Source organism: Zea mays, chromosome 1, assembly GCF_902167145.1.
Source record: "Zea mays cultivar B73 chromosome 1, Zm-B73-REFERENCE-NAM-5.0, whole genome shotgun sequence".
Classification (NCBI taxonomy): domain Eukaryota; kingdom Viridiplantae; phylum Streptophyta; class Magnoliopsida; order Poales; family Poaceae; genus Zea; species Zea mays.
The window spans coordinates 301890819-301905367 of record NC_050096.1 but is presented as its reverse complement, the minus strand read 5'-3'; the positions used below and the strand labels follow the sequence as shown (position 1 = coordinate 301905367).

At 44.3% G+C, this 14549-nt stretch overlaps 1 protein-coding gene across 2 annotated transcripts; it reads right to left on the bottom strand.

Moving 5' to 3' along the window:
• Nucleotides 1-378: 378 nt before the first annotated feature.
• LOC103644279 (uncharacterized) lies at nt 379-14298 on the bottom strand. 2 transcript variants are annotated; one of them, XM_020547034.2, is made up of 6 exons: nt 13132-14298; nt 12470-12540; nt 9079-12074; nt 4311-4577; nt 4128-4183; nt 379-3841 (listed from the first exon to the last, which is right to left on the bottom strand). In XM_020547034.2, exons 5-6 carry the CDS (start codon nt 4158-4160, stop codon nt 701-703), a joined length of 3174 nt encoding a protein of 1057 aa, XP_020402623.1. In that variant the 5' UTR covers nt 4161-4183; nt 4311-4577; nt 9079-12074; nt 12470-12540; nt 13132-14298; the 3' UTR covers nt 379-700. The 2 variants fall into 2 exon arrangements, with proteins under 2 accessions (XP_020402623.1, XP_008665701.2); XM_008667479.3 differs by lacking the exons at nt 9079-12074; nt 12470-12540; nt 13132-14298 and adding an exon at nt 8153-8602.
• Between the last annotated feature and the right edge of the window lie 251 nt (nt 14299-14549).

Genomic DNA, 14549 nt, shown 5'->3' with positions numbered 1-14549 from the left:
GATCTTGCAGAGCGGCGAGTTTTTGTAGTGTTTGGCCAACCTTTTCCGCCGACAATATAGTATCGTGCATGACCAATGCTGTTTGGTGGATTGAAATAACATTAGTCGCAAATAGGGGTGACAATGTGCTATAAATTTTACACTAAAAAAATTTAATGGTCAGATCAAATTAGAATCATGCTCTAGTTTTATTCATTTTTGAACTAAAATATCTTTAAAGCACTAAAGAGTTGTGAAGAAACATTTGGATCACGATCCATTACCACCCCTGGTCGCAAATTTATCCGTAAGAAAAAAATAGCAAAGATTTGGCAAAAACAAAGGAAGAGTGCTCGGGCAGTCGGCACTGTACCGTAGGAAGCAGCTGGGAGATATGTCGCCTTCAATCCAGCACAGCACCAAATTAAACTTACATAATTGATAATGTAAATGATTAACTAACGAGATAAACAAAAGGAAAATACAAACTTGTGCAGCTCAGGAAGACCATAAGCCGATCACAACACATCTAACAATGTGTGTATAAGTATTTGTTCTTAGTTCCATCTCTAACAGCATGCAGGATAGCTAAAAGATGTTCCATGGCGGCAGTACAGTAGATTATGGATTATGGTATTGCATATGATACACAATCCAACGTGAAACGGAAAAAACAACAGGAAGCTATATATTTATTCTTACCTACCAGGGTCAGTTTGGCTCATCGGAGAAGCGTGGTTCTAAGAACTCTCTTCTTGTGGTACTTGGAGTGGCGTGGCTCGAAGAGACAAGGGTGGTGGCCAGCCTCCTTCCCGTCCCACTCCAGCTTCGCCCACAAATTCTTCTCGCAGTCCACGACAGGGCGATCACCTGGGCGGTCGGCGGTAGCGGGGAGGCGCTTAAGGCTCCAGCATCCTCTTAAGGTGATGGTCCTGAGCTCCGGAGCAAACATCTTGGCTTCACATATCTGCTGCAGCTTGGGTAGCTCCTGTAGCCAGATGTGCTTCAGCTTTGGGAATTCCAACAAACCTCCTGGATGGCCAGTAGATATTTCGTTTAAGAACTCTGCCTCTACGGGGAAAACCTGACCAAGGTTATCACAATAGACGATGTGAAGGGTCTCAAGGCTGGACAGGGTGTAGAACCACGATAGTGGGAGGACAAATGCCAGCCTAGGACAGGAGTGGAGATGTATAGCCTGCAGTTTAGCGAAGGATTCGGTGTCCTTCACATTAGTTGTTCTTCCTTTACTCCAGATACATCGGGCCACCAAGAGATCAGCTGCCCAGAAGGTCTCTAGAGCATTAAAGCAGACGGCATCGTAGTTAGTGGCGAAGACACTGTCCAAACTGGGGCATCTCTCGACACAGCACCACCTGAGACAAGACCAATAGACCTTCTTCGTGTCTATAGACATTATGCTTTCAGGGATAACAGTCCTGATGGATGAATTGTCATGCACGAGCAATGAGTAGACCCTATTTATCAAAAGGATCGCAGCGCTGATTTCACGAACGGTTACCATGCTAGAGTTGCTTATTCCCTCACCAATCTCTACATGACGGTGCAGTGGCTGAAACTGCCTCACACTACCTGCCTTGTCAATATTCACATCGCTGTAGGTCAGGTAAGTCTTGGAGGTGATCATCGACTTCTGCAGAGGGCCCATCGTCTCCTCCTTGTAGCTGTGTTGTCCAACACCTTTGCTGCTACTCCTAGAGGAAGACAAGCAGATGTTAAGATCATACTTACGGTCAGTGTCCCAGCAAAGTTTATTGGAACTTGCTAGCACCAACGACTGAAGGAACCTCATTTCCATAACAGCAACAAATGCACGACAACCTTCTTCTCGTTCTTTACTGATGGCAAAGTTATCATGTACTGTTTTTGCACTAGCTGCTTCTGCGCCTCCCCGAGTGTCAATGCCTAGCACCATTAGATTGGGCATTCCATCCTTTGGCCACAGGACAGCACGAAGCCGCTCACATCCCAGCAAGATGATGCGCTCTAGGCATGGGACCTGCACCACTTTATCACTGAGGTCAAGTGTTTTGATTGATGTGTTTGAGAGGTCCAGCTCCTCAAGGTTCTGTACTGACCCACACAATCTGAAGTTGACCAGTCTTGCACAACCAGCCAAGGAGATACATGAGATTTTAGCTTGTTTATATCCTCCATCAAAGCTAAATGTTTCAAGCCATGGAGGGAGTGTTTCAGGCACAACATGTTGCAATTCAATACAACCATCTAGAATAAGGGTTCTGAGGCTGATTGCACCTGACAAGCTTGGCAAAAATTGTATTGTGGTATTCCCTGACAGGTCAAGAAGCTCCAGCTTCACCATGTCCATAAATTCATCCTTATTACTTGTCTCCCAAGGACTTGTAGGCTCAATCACTCGAAGCTTGTGAATGTTACCAAGAAATCTCCATGAAATACTGCTGTGCCAGATTCTTCCCCTCTTTATGTTTATCTCCCTAATGTTTGTTGCCATTTTCACTATTGTATTTGGGGATAAAGTCAATTCCCAATCAGTGCAACATATGTCAAGCACCCATAGGCTTTGAAAGAATTCGATTGTTGCTGTATTCTCCTCCTCCCCCTCTGCCCCTGCCTCCTCCGACTCCTCTTCTTTGTTTTCTTTCGGTTTCATTGATTGATGATCCGTGCAGCTATCAAGTCCAAGAAATCTTAGGTTTAGGCAACAAAGGAATGGAGGTGAAGCAAAGCTGAAGCTGCAGTGGTAGAGCTTCAAAACATGAAGTTGCTCGGATCTTTGGAACATTTTCATGGGTAATGGCAAAACCGAATGGCCATGTTTTCTTTTGACTGCCAAAAAGAAAGACGTTGTCTCTGGCTTCACAGTTGGTACAATATCTTCACTAGATTTGATGGTTACAACCCAGGATGTTGTGTCAGCACCAGGATGACAGAACTTACGAGCAGATGAGTAGCCCTCCAGTCGTAACTCTTTGTGCAGAGAAGCGGCAATCTCCCATGCTTGCTCTGGTTGGCATTCGTTTAGAATCCCATCACAAACCCAATAGTTGGAGGCATGAGCACTCCAGTTGAAATCTAGCTTGCCATTCCCCTTGGAATTCAATGATAACAAATACCTGCAGCATATTTCAGCTATTTCCTGAGTGACTATAGGATTATTCGTGTATTGAGCTATTGCTGCAGCTTCCTCACACAGTATTTGAAGCCTGTACGAAGATACATCTGATGGGCCTCCAGAAAATAACGAACGAAAGCAAAGATATGAAGTGTCCACGGTCTCAGTTCCCTTTGGTTGTCGTTTATCAGGTTTGAGATGACCTGAAACTTCCTCCGTTTCTTTGATGGCATGAAGCCTTCCACGGAAGGTCCACAATACCTTCCGGATAATGTTTGACCAAGGATCTGCAGCAGCTCGAGGGATGCCAAAGTCATTGAAGTCAACCATGGTATCACTCCCGTTATGGAAGACCACTAAGAAGCTCTGTCTTTGTAGGACTCGATATATCTCTCTCCCGATGTCTCTTATCTCAGTTCTTGAGCCTTCATGTACTCCAACTAGATCGTCCTCTTCGTCTTGTCTATCAAAAACAGCCATGACATGTTGAGGAAGCCCTAGTTTCTGTGCAATTGTCCTCTGCAGTGCTCTCCGGCTTTTCCACCTTGAACAGTCAATGTGTAGAATAATATCATCAAATTTGTTCCTCAGAGATGGCGGAGGGCGTTCAGCGATCGAGTTAAGGACAGCAGATGCACCAAGTCCATCCCATCCATCAAAGTAAATGGCCTGGTTTCGCACCCTTGTGTCCTCCAAATAAGGAGCTAGGTTTTTCACAGCCTCTTCAACCGCATTGGCATGAAAGTCCTGCATTTATCGTAGGCAATAATGTAAGGCATTACTTGTACAGTCTGGTACTAAATTCAGTGTTAAATAATGGTAAAACCGAGCCAAGACCATAAACTTGCCAAATTCAAGGAAAAGCGGCTTCTTGCTATTGGTTATGGTAGCCACTAGCCAGTAGCCACCACCAAAGTACCATATTATAACCCAAAAATGGAACAGATCACAGATAATACATATGCGACATGTGTATGTTAACTGAGTATCACAAAGCACACCCATGCAGTCTGGGATGAAAGTGGAAATTTACCTCAAACTCTGACTTTGAAGACCCCGAACCCATCCGTTCTGCCTGATGTCCCTTATCTGCATGTCGATCAATGGGTAAATAAATTAAAACCCATTAAGAAAAACACATTTAGATGGTTAAATGAAATCCATATGTGCCCAGACTTGTATTAAAAAATATGGAAGTAGGACGTTGGTTAGGCACCTTGAGAGCAGCTATGTATCCACTATCCAGTGCCAGTGCCACACCGCATAATATTTGACAAAAGGAAGCTATAGTTCTGTAACACAAGGAGCTTGCTAACTGTCAATGTTGTAGCTTGATGCAAATGTGCAACGAGCTTCTGATGCCATTTCTTATGTAGCTTTGCCTTTAGATTCTGCTTTCAGTGCTTTCACTAAAGTAAAGGCTGATGGTTCTTTGCTTTGCTTGGGGTTGGAGCTAAAGGATAAAGGTGAAACTTCCTTCCTCCTGCCAGAGTAGTATGCATGAACACATCAGCCGCTCAGCCCTGTCTGAATATAGCATAATAATATAAAAAAGAACTAATAAATATGCATATGGTCATTTTAGTGGAGCTCAGAAAAGATTTTTTTTGAATTGATAAATATACAGAGAACACTCCCAATTGGATTGGACATCAAGCTGTCTTTCATCCAAAGTTTGCCACGTGGTTGAGGTTGAGGGCATATATCATAGGAATATCAGCGGGTCTTGGAGGGCATATTCCTGTATTCCAAATGGACACATGGAAATTATCCTGGATATCCAAATTGTAGAAACTGTTGTGGAATCCTTAAATTATTTTACAATGACACGGTAATTAATGGCCCCAAATTCTATGTGGCTAAGTATCATTCTAGATCTAAGTATCACCATGGAAATGAAGTACACTCAGATAGATAGGTTCTACAGTTCTTGATTATTGGTTGGACTATATATACCTGCACCCATAAGTAATAAATATATATTTCTATAATTTCAAATCATAAAAAAAAATTCATATAAGTTAGTTATTGGCTGGCGGCCTGCGGTACAACGAATGGCATGCCAATGATACTGATAATTATTGTTTCTTAAGATATACTGCTATTTATTAAAATTATATTGATGATCCATACCGTGGAATTACCGGTACAACAAAGGAGATGTTCAAAGTTGTACTAATTACCGTGGAATTAAGCTCATGAGCCATACAATGAAGCTATGGGAGAGAGTCATTGAACACCGTCTGCGAAAGATGACGAGCGTGACCCAAAATCAGTTTGGTTTCATGCCCGGGAGATCAACTATGGAGGCCATTTTCTTACTAAGACAACTTATGGAGAGATTCAGAGAACAAAAGAAAGACCTGCATATGGTCTTCATAGACTTGGAGAAGGCTTATGACAAAGTACCTAGGAGTGTAATGTGGTGGGCCTTGGAAAAACACAAAGTAGCAACAAAGTACATTAATCTTATTAAAGATATGTACACTAATGTTGTGACAAGTGTCCGAACAAGTGATGGAGACACCGATGACTTTCCAATTAACATAGGACTACATCAAGGGTCGGCTTTGAGCCCTTATCTTTTCGCTTTGGTGATAGATGAGGTCACAAGGGACATACAAGGAGTTTTACCGTGGTGTATGCTTTTTGCCGATGATGTGGTACTTATTGAGGAGAGTAGGAGTGGTGTTTCTCAAAAGTTGGAATTGTGGAGGCAGACGCTGGAAGCAAAAGGTTTTAGGCTTAGTAGGTCTAAAACAGAGTATATGAAGTGTGATTTCAGTGCCATGGGGTATGAGGATGGCGATGTTAGTCTTGATGGGCAAGTGGTACCCAAGAAAGACACTTTTCGTTACTTAGGATCAATACTTCAAAAGGAGGGAGACATCGATGAGGATGTCAGTCATAGAATTAAAGCCGGATGGTTGAAGTGGCGACAAGCTGCGGGTGTCTTATGCGACCACCGGGTGCCACGCAAACTAAAAGGCAAATTCTACAGGACAGCAATCCGGCCGGCTATGTTGTATGGAGCAGAATGTTGGCCCACTAAAAGACGACATGTCCAACAACTAAGTGTGGCAGAGATGCGTATGTTGCGCTGGATATGTGGCCACACAAGGAGAGATCGAGTCCGGAATGATGATATACGAGAGAGAGTAGGAGTGGCGCCAATTGAGGAGAAGCTTATGCAACATCGCTTGAGATGGTTTGGACATATCCAACGAAGACCTGAAGAGGCACCAGTGCATATCGGAATAATTAGGCGTCCCGAAAATGTGAAGAGAGGTAGAGGTCGACCAACTTTGACGTGGACAGAGGCTGTGAAGAGAGACCTGAAGGAGTGGAATATTGACAAAGAGCTCGCCGCAGATAGGAAGGGGTGGAAGTGTGCAATTCACGTGCCAGAACCCTGATTGATAGTTTCGCTTTTCCTCCTTAATCGTTTGACCTTTTCTTGTGTCCATTTTAGATCTTGCTGGTCCTTGTGGGTTTTATCTCTTTTATGTGTTTCCCCGTTTCGTTGTTTTCGGTTCTCCTTTGCCTTTGTTTCCCTTTTCTGTTCTTTGGGGGTTGAGCTCTGAGGTTTTCATACGGGGTTTCATCTCTAGCCTACCCCAACGTGCTTGGGACAAAAAGGCTTTGTTGTTGTTGTTGTTGTTGTTGTTGTATATTGATGATCCATGACAATAGATTACATATGTTGCTAAGTTTGGTAAATTTGTACATTTTTATTAGAACATTATAACATATCCACATTCATAGTTTGATTGTAAACACTCGATTCTTGTTTTTTTTAAACTATTAAATAAATATGGAGATCATGGAGAATCCATTTGTCTACCATACAATGTCAGTGTCAATGCAACCCTAGCTAATACTACAGATGCGGCCTTGGGGAGGGGGGGTTGCCTCCCTTCCCTCCTGCGGACGATCACTAGCCCAGGGATTATGATGATCATGGGGAAAGGGATCGGAGGGATTCTCTTCCTCGACGTTCGGGCACTCCCCTTGATGAGCGGCGGTCGGTCCATCTCCGGTTAGGACCACAACCGCCACAAGGGAGAGGAGTCTCGCGTGCCACTGGGGAGTCGGACGCGCTTCCCCCTGATTAATCATAGCTGATACAGCCTCACCCATGGTAGGAAGACTCTCCTGGTGACAAAAAGCAGCTCTCCTACTCTCAAATTCAGGGTCCAGGTTCTTTAGGAAGTGGGTCACTCTCCTGTCCTCTACCCACTTATGAGCAGTCTGTGCATCCTGTGGACAAGCCATTTGGAGAGGAGCAGAGTGATCTAGTTCTCCCCACAAGTACTGGAGCTCACTCGCATATTGTTCCGCTGGTCTCCCCATCTATTTCACTGCATCTGCCTTACTATGAATTTCCATCATCACCATCACATTTCCCTTTCTTGAGTACATATTGCTCAAGGTCTTCCAAATTTGTGCTGCAGTGCACATGGCTTCAACCACCTTACTCACACGGAGACATGGATGCCAACAATCATGCCACAATAACCGAGTTGGTGGTATACCAAACCTTCCATTCAGGGTTGTGCCTCTCAACAGGTTCAACACAACCCTCCTCCAAATAGTGCTCCACTTCTTTACGTCCTACGAGCACTTGCACTCTCCTAGACCAACTCAAATAATTCTTGCTTCCTTCTAGCTTCACATCATTTGGTACAAGTTCCAATTTCAATTCAGATGCTCCAGACGCCATCTTGGAGCCAATCATACCTAGTCCCATGAGTTCTTGAATCATGCACCTCATCTCACTTTTTGTAATTAGTGGATCTTCTTCAGTCTTGCCACTGCCATGTTGTTCATTTGCTGCCCTTTTGCAGCTTCTTCCTCCAATCTCCTTGTTTCAAGCTCCTACGAACTCATCATCGGTACAGCCAGGAAAAACTAAGACGGAAAACATGTGATATTAAAACCAGGCTGTCAACAACTCAGTCCTGTTCGAACAGCAGCTTCCTTTGCTTTCCCACCGCTCCTACTGCGACTCGATCCCACGAAAGGGACAGCCCCAGCCCCGTGCACTCCTACACGTACCTTTGCTGCTGGGAAGACGCGTCCGAGCAGCGCTGCAGCTTCCTAACTTGTTGACCGCAGTCTCCCTGCGGCGGCGCCTGTGCGGCAGCTGGTCAGGGCGCAGCGGCTCGAGAACGGCGCAAGCGCTCCCAGCTCCCTCCCCTCGACGTCGGTGCCTCGGCGAACGGTGGCTCGCTGCTCGCGGGCTAGGCGCGGCAGGCCGGCAGCGCCTCGGTCTCTGCATACGGCGAGGTCGACGCTCCGCGGCTGAGCGGCTCGCCGGGACGCAGGCACGGCAGCAAGGCACGGCGGAGGAGGAGGACGCGAAGGTGGCGGCGGATACGGGCGGGGGTGGCGGCTGGTACGGACGGTCGTGTTTTGGGGAAGAGTGTGTGTCTCCACACACCGTATTCTATATATTGACATTTACAAAAGGATCCTTACAAGAACTCTAAATACAACAACAGAAATTAAGACAAACAAGTGATATGTCATCAGCCTCATGGGAGCGCAACTCACAATTTTGCCAAATAACAAAACAAGCACACCCAATGCAGCTAGCTTGGTGGATGAATTGCAAATAGTACCAGACACCAAATTGTATTCTTCAGAAAACACACCATAGACCTGACAAAGCAACAGAAGTGCTCTGCATGGTAGAAAGCAGCAGTGGGATGTGGCTATAGAGATGGTAATAAAAATGTTTGATTAGTGGGATAAATTAATGGAACTTACAAAGTTAGTACTGGATTTTCAGAAAACAAAAATAAACTTAATTGCTAGCCGTACATATTATTGTTAGCTAAACTGTAGTAGCACATAGGATTCTTGCAGATAGCTAGACAGATGTTCCATGAGATTTGCAGATAATATTCTGCATATGATACATATTAAAACATGAAAGAAAAAAACAAATAAGAGAAAGGAAACAATTTATTCAAGTGTACCTAGTCAACTGACGTAGCGTGGGTCAAAGAAGGAAGGGTGGTGGCTAGCCTCCCTCCCATCCCACTCGAGTTTCTCCCACCAGCCGACCTCACAGTCCACGACAGGGCGATCGTATGGGCGGTCAGTGGTGCCTGGGAGGTGCTTAAGGCTCCAGCATCCCCTCACTGTGATGGTCTTGAGCTCAGGAGCATACATCCTGGCCTCACATATCTGATGCAGCTTGGGGAGCTCATGAAAATATATGTGCTGCAGCTTTGGGAATTCCAGGACACCTCTTTGATGGCCAGTACCCAATTTGTTCAGAAACTCTGCCTCCACAGGGAATACCTGACTGAGGTCACCACAATAGACGATGTGAAGAGTCTCAAGGCTGGGCAGGGTATAGAACCATGACAGTGGAAGGACAAATGTAAGCTTAGGACAGGAGTGGAGATGTATAGCCTGCAGTTTTGCAAAGGATTCAGTGTCCTTGATGTTGACTGTTCTTCCTTTGCTCCAAATGCAATGCGCTATCAAGAGATCAGCTGCCCAAAACGCCTCTAGTTCATTAAAGCAAACAATATCATAGTTAGTGGCAAACACAGTGTCAATGTTGGGGCATCTCTCGACACGGCACCACCTGAGACAAGACCAATAAATCTTTGACTTTCTTGTCCCTACTTCTATTGACATCATGCTCTCGGGGATAACGGTGCTGATGGAAGAATTGTCATGCACAAACAACGAGTATACCCTATTCATCAAAAGGATTACAGCCCTTCTCCCACGTACGGTGACCACATTCGAGTTGCTTATTCCCTCACCAAATCTCTACATGGCGGTCGAGTGAAAGAAACTGCCACACACTAGTGCTATCATGACCTACACTGCACTTCTGTAGAGGGCACATTTTCACGTTGTTATAGTTTTGTTCAACACATTTGCTAGTAGAGTACAGGCAAATATTCAGATCATATCTAGGATCAGTGTTCCAGCAAAACTTATTGCCACTTGCTAGCACCAATGACTCAGCGAACCTCATGTCTGAGATAGCAATAAATGCACGGCAACCTTCTTCTCGTTCTTTATTGAAAAAAGAGTTATGTAGTGTTTTCGAACTAACTGCTTCTGTGCCTCCCCGAGTGTCAATGCCTAGCACCATTAGTTTGGGCATTCCATGCTTTGGCCATAAGACAGCACGGAGCCGCTCACATCCCAGCAAGATGATGCGCTGTAGGCCTGGGACCTGCACCACTTTGTCAGTGAGGTCAAGTTTTTTTATTGATGTGTTAGAGAGATCCAGCTCCTCAAGGTTCAGTACTGACCCACACAATCTGAAATTGACCAATCTTGCACAACCAGCCAAGGAGATACATGAGATTTTAGTTTGTTTAGATCCTCCGTCTAAGCTAAATGTTTCAAGAGTTGGAGGGAGTGTTTTGGGCATAACATGTTGCAATTCAATACAACCATCTAGAATAAGGGTTTTGAGGCCAACTGCACCTGACAAGCTTGGCAAAAATTGTATTGTGGTATTCCCTGACAGGTCAAGAAGCTCCAGCTTCACCATATCCTTAAATTCATCCTCATTACCTGTCTCCCAAGGACGTGTAGGGTTGATCAGTCGAAGCTTGTGAATGTTCCCCAGACATGTCCACGAAAGATTGTTGTGCCATATTCTTCCGCTCTTTATATGTATCTCCCTAATGTTTGTTGCCATCGTCTCTATTGCATTTGGGGATAAAGTCAATTCCCAATCTGTTTGGCATACGTCTAGCACCCATAGGCTTTGAAAGAATTCTCCTTCTATTGTTGGTCTGAAATTTCCTTCCTCTTCTTGTTCTTTGTATTCTTCTGGTTTATCTTGTGGTTCATCCTTGCAGCTATCAACTCCAAGGAATCTTATGTTTCGGCAACAAAGGAAAGGAGGTGAAGAAAAGTTGAAGGTGCAGTGGCAGAGTTTCAATACATGAAGTTGCTCTGATCTTTGGAACATGCCCTTGGGTAATGACACTAGCGATTTTTTTTCCTTAATTGCCAAAAAGAATGATGACGTTTCAGGTTGTACTGTTGGTACAACACCTTTTGTGGCCACAATCCAAGATGTTGTATCACCACCGGAAAAGGGCGTTATATAAGTTGAGTGGTCCTCCAGTTGCAACTCTTCATGCAACGCAGTGGCAACCTCCCATGCTTCCTCTTGCTGGAGGTCTTGTAGAATCCCATCACAAACCCAATAATTTGATGCATGAATGGCCCAGTTGAAGTCCAGAGAGGTGGTAGTGTTGGAATGCAATGATAACAAGTACTTACAACACACTTCAGCTATTTCCCTAGTGACCATAAGCTTATTCGTGTATTGTGCTATTTTTGTAGCTTCTTCACGCAGTATTTCAACCCTGTGGGATAAATCAGAGTTTTCCTTAGAAAAAATTGAACCAAGGTACAGATATGAAGTGTCCACTGCCTCAGTTCCCTGTATTTCCTTACGTGCATTGATGGCACGAAGCCTTCCTTGGAATGTCCACAGTACCTTCCGAAGAATATTTGATGAAGGATCTGCAGCATCTAGAGTAATGCCAAGGTCATTGAAGTTAACCATGCTATGGCTCCCATTGTGGAAGACTACTAAGGAGTTCTGTCCTTGTAGAGCTCGGGAGATCTCTTTCCTGACCACTTTTATCTCAACCCTAGAGCATTCATCTATACCAGCTAAATCATCATCTTCATCATGTTTATCAAAGATAGCCATTACATGTTGAGGAAGCCTTAGTTTCTGTGCCATCATTCTCTGGACTGTTCTCCGGTTTCTCCATCTTGAGCAATCAATGTGTATAATATTCTGAAATTTGTTTCTAACAGACGGAGGAGGGTGTTCAGCGATCGAGTTAAGGACAGCAGATGCACCAAGTCCATTCCATCCATCAAAGTAGATGACTTGGTTTTGTATTCTTGTGTCCTCTAAATAAGGAACTATTATTTTCACAGCCTCTTCAACAGTATTAGCATCAAATCCCTGCATTTACAATGGTAATTATTTAAGGCATTATTGCTGTTCTGAGGAGCTATTTCCAAATTTGATTCTGCAAAACTACATCAAAGTACATATATAGTCAACAGTGACTTGCATGGTAATCATGTGGAAATAAACTGTGGAAAATGATTTAACTTGTTTACAGTATATCTCATAGCCATGACCAAATTACCCTTGAATCATAAAACTCAACTGACAAATGATCCACACACCACATATGTATGTCAACAGTCTCAAAGGAAAACAATGCCCTCTATAAATTTGAGCCAATAAGCCTACACAAACCCTTTTATGACACACCTATTTCGGTATAATTACGCCCCCCCCCCCCCTCCCAAATTGCTCAAGAAACAAAAAGAACCTATATGGAGATTTACCTTAAACTCAGGCTTGATGACCTCGGGCTTAGAAGTCTCCGCACCCATCTGTTGCACTATGTGTCTTTTGTCTGCATGCAAATGGACAAAGCCAATAAGAGCATAAATAAAACATGTATTCTCTCCTATTACATATATAAAAAATAAGTATACATATACTCGTGGCAAAATTTCAAAACTAACATTAATATCTTCAAATATGTGCATATTTATCCAAACAAACAATTAACATGGTGGGAAGAAGTCAGTGAAACTGTTAATGGTCCCCTTTCAGGGATGGTCTCAATTCCCTTGTTATTTTGGGTGCTATAGAATCATAGAAATATATGTGTATTTGATGGCATCTCTCCTAGTATTGCTGCAGTTATAACTCATGTTGGGGAGGAGCGCCGGATATGGGAGTTTTCTGGGGCCAAGGGGTTATCCTTCCTTGCAGCCCCCTTCTAGAGGTGATTTAGTTCATTGGTTGGTAGATCGATCTTTTTGTGTATGTTAGATTCTGGCCGCCGTGAGGTGGTTCTTTGTACTTCGGTCTTATTGGACCTTGTATTTTTCTTATTATTATTAATATAATGATATGCAGGAACTTATTAATATAATGATATTCAGCTCTCCTGCGTGTTCGAGAAAAAAACATGAAAACGATGAATTTTAGTAGGTACCTTGGGAGCAGCTATGTCGTGTCCACTACCCAATGCTAGCGCTACAGCAGAAATATTGCGAAGACGCCCTAGTGTGGAGGATGAGGAACTTGCTAACTGTCGATGGTGTAGTTTGATGCAAATCTGCAGGGAGCTTCTGATGTCACTTCTTACTTTGCCTTTAAATTCTGCTCTCGCTGCTTTCACAGTTTCACTACAGTGTGAAGGCACGTAGGTTCTTTGCTTTGCTTGGTGTGGGAGCCAAAGGATAAAGCTGGAATTGTGCCTTGCTCTTTAAACAAATGCACCACACGCACCGACGCACTGTCCCTTACAACAGCCATGCCATGGCCCAGCCCTGGACATTATAGCGCTTCTCTCGATGCCGTTGAATTTTTTTGAATTTCTCTTTGGTGCCATCAAATGAAATAACAGATTCCCTCAGCACCATTTCCGTCCATGTGCTGTTAGTGGGGTGTTATTTTGGCAGGAAATTGACCATTTTGCTCCTTCCAAGCAAACCAAGTGAATTCTGCCCCTTTTACTTCAATGCCATTGTAGGTGAACAGGAAGCATGAGTTTATTTGTGCATCGCATCTCTAAACTCATCGACAGCTTCTCTGCCACACATAGAGCACCTCAAGTACAGTACGAATTCAACAGTGCATTTTCACCTGTTGAGAAGGAACCCGTTCCAATTTTCTCATGAACTTGCTTTGCCAAGCCCAAATGCAGGCAACACGGCAACAAGCGAGCCATCTGATCTGACAATGCATCGCCGCTTCTCGGGAGCTCCCTGGACCAGGACACAGCATCGTGGCCGCGACCAAACCGCAAGAACGAAGAGATGACACTTACTTCCAGCCTTCCAGGTGATGACGCTCCTTACCGTCATTTGACCGAACACCTTCAGCGCTTCGTCGACCAGAATAACCCCACTAGCGATCCCCCGTGACCCGTGTCTTGAGGATATTCAGGTACAGCTGCGCGGTGCAGAAGGCGGTGGTGGAAGGCGATGAGAGGAGCGAAGGGAACGTGGTGGCCTGGTGGGGGCGACACCCCCCCGATCGCCAGCATGCTCGCCTTCCACGCTCCTCTGCTCCACGTCGACGGCACTCGTCGTCACTCGTGGTGACTAGTGACTTGGTGAGCCCAGAGTGTCATTGGACGAGAGGTAGTGAGTCCCGCTCGTCAGCGAAAGGTGAATGAAAACACTATTCTTGACAATATAGAATTTCTTTAATATTCTTAAAACTATTTCTAAAAATAACAGCAAAGTATTTTTCTCTATTACCATAAATCACCGATTTCTATGGTCACCTTACGTCACCACTTTTATTAAAAAAAACTTACCACCTCAAGCGTGTGACTCACGCCTTGCCTAGCAACCCGATTATCTCTTGAATGTGCAATCAACCATGCAATTATCACGAGTGACG

What these genes read in the sequence shown, in the direction of transcription:
- LOC103644279 (XM_020547034.2), bottom strand. Translation starts at nt 4,160, where the DNA reads ATGGGTTCGGGGTCTTCAAAGTCAGAGTTTGAG. An exon ending in CTTCAAAGTCAGAGTTTGAG is followed by an intron (nt 3,842 to 4,127) that starts GTAAATTTCCAC and finishes CGATAAATGCAG; the next exon opens with GACTTTCATGCCAATGCGGT.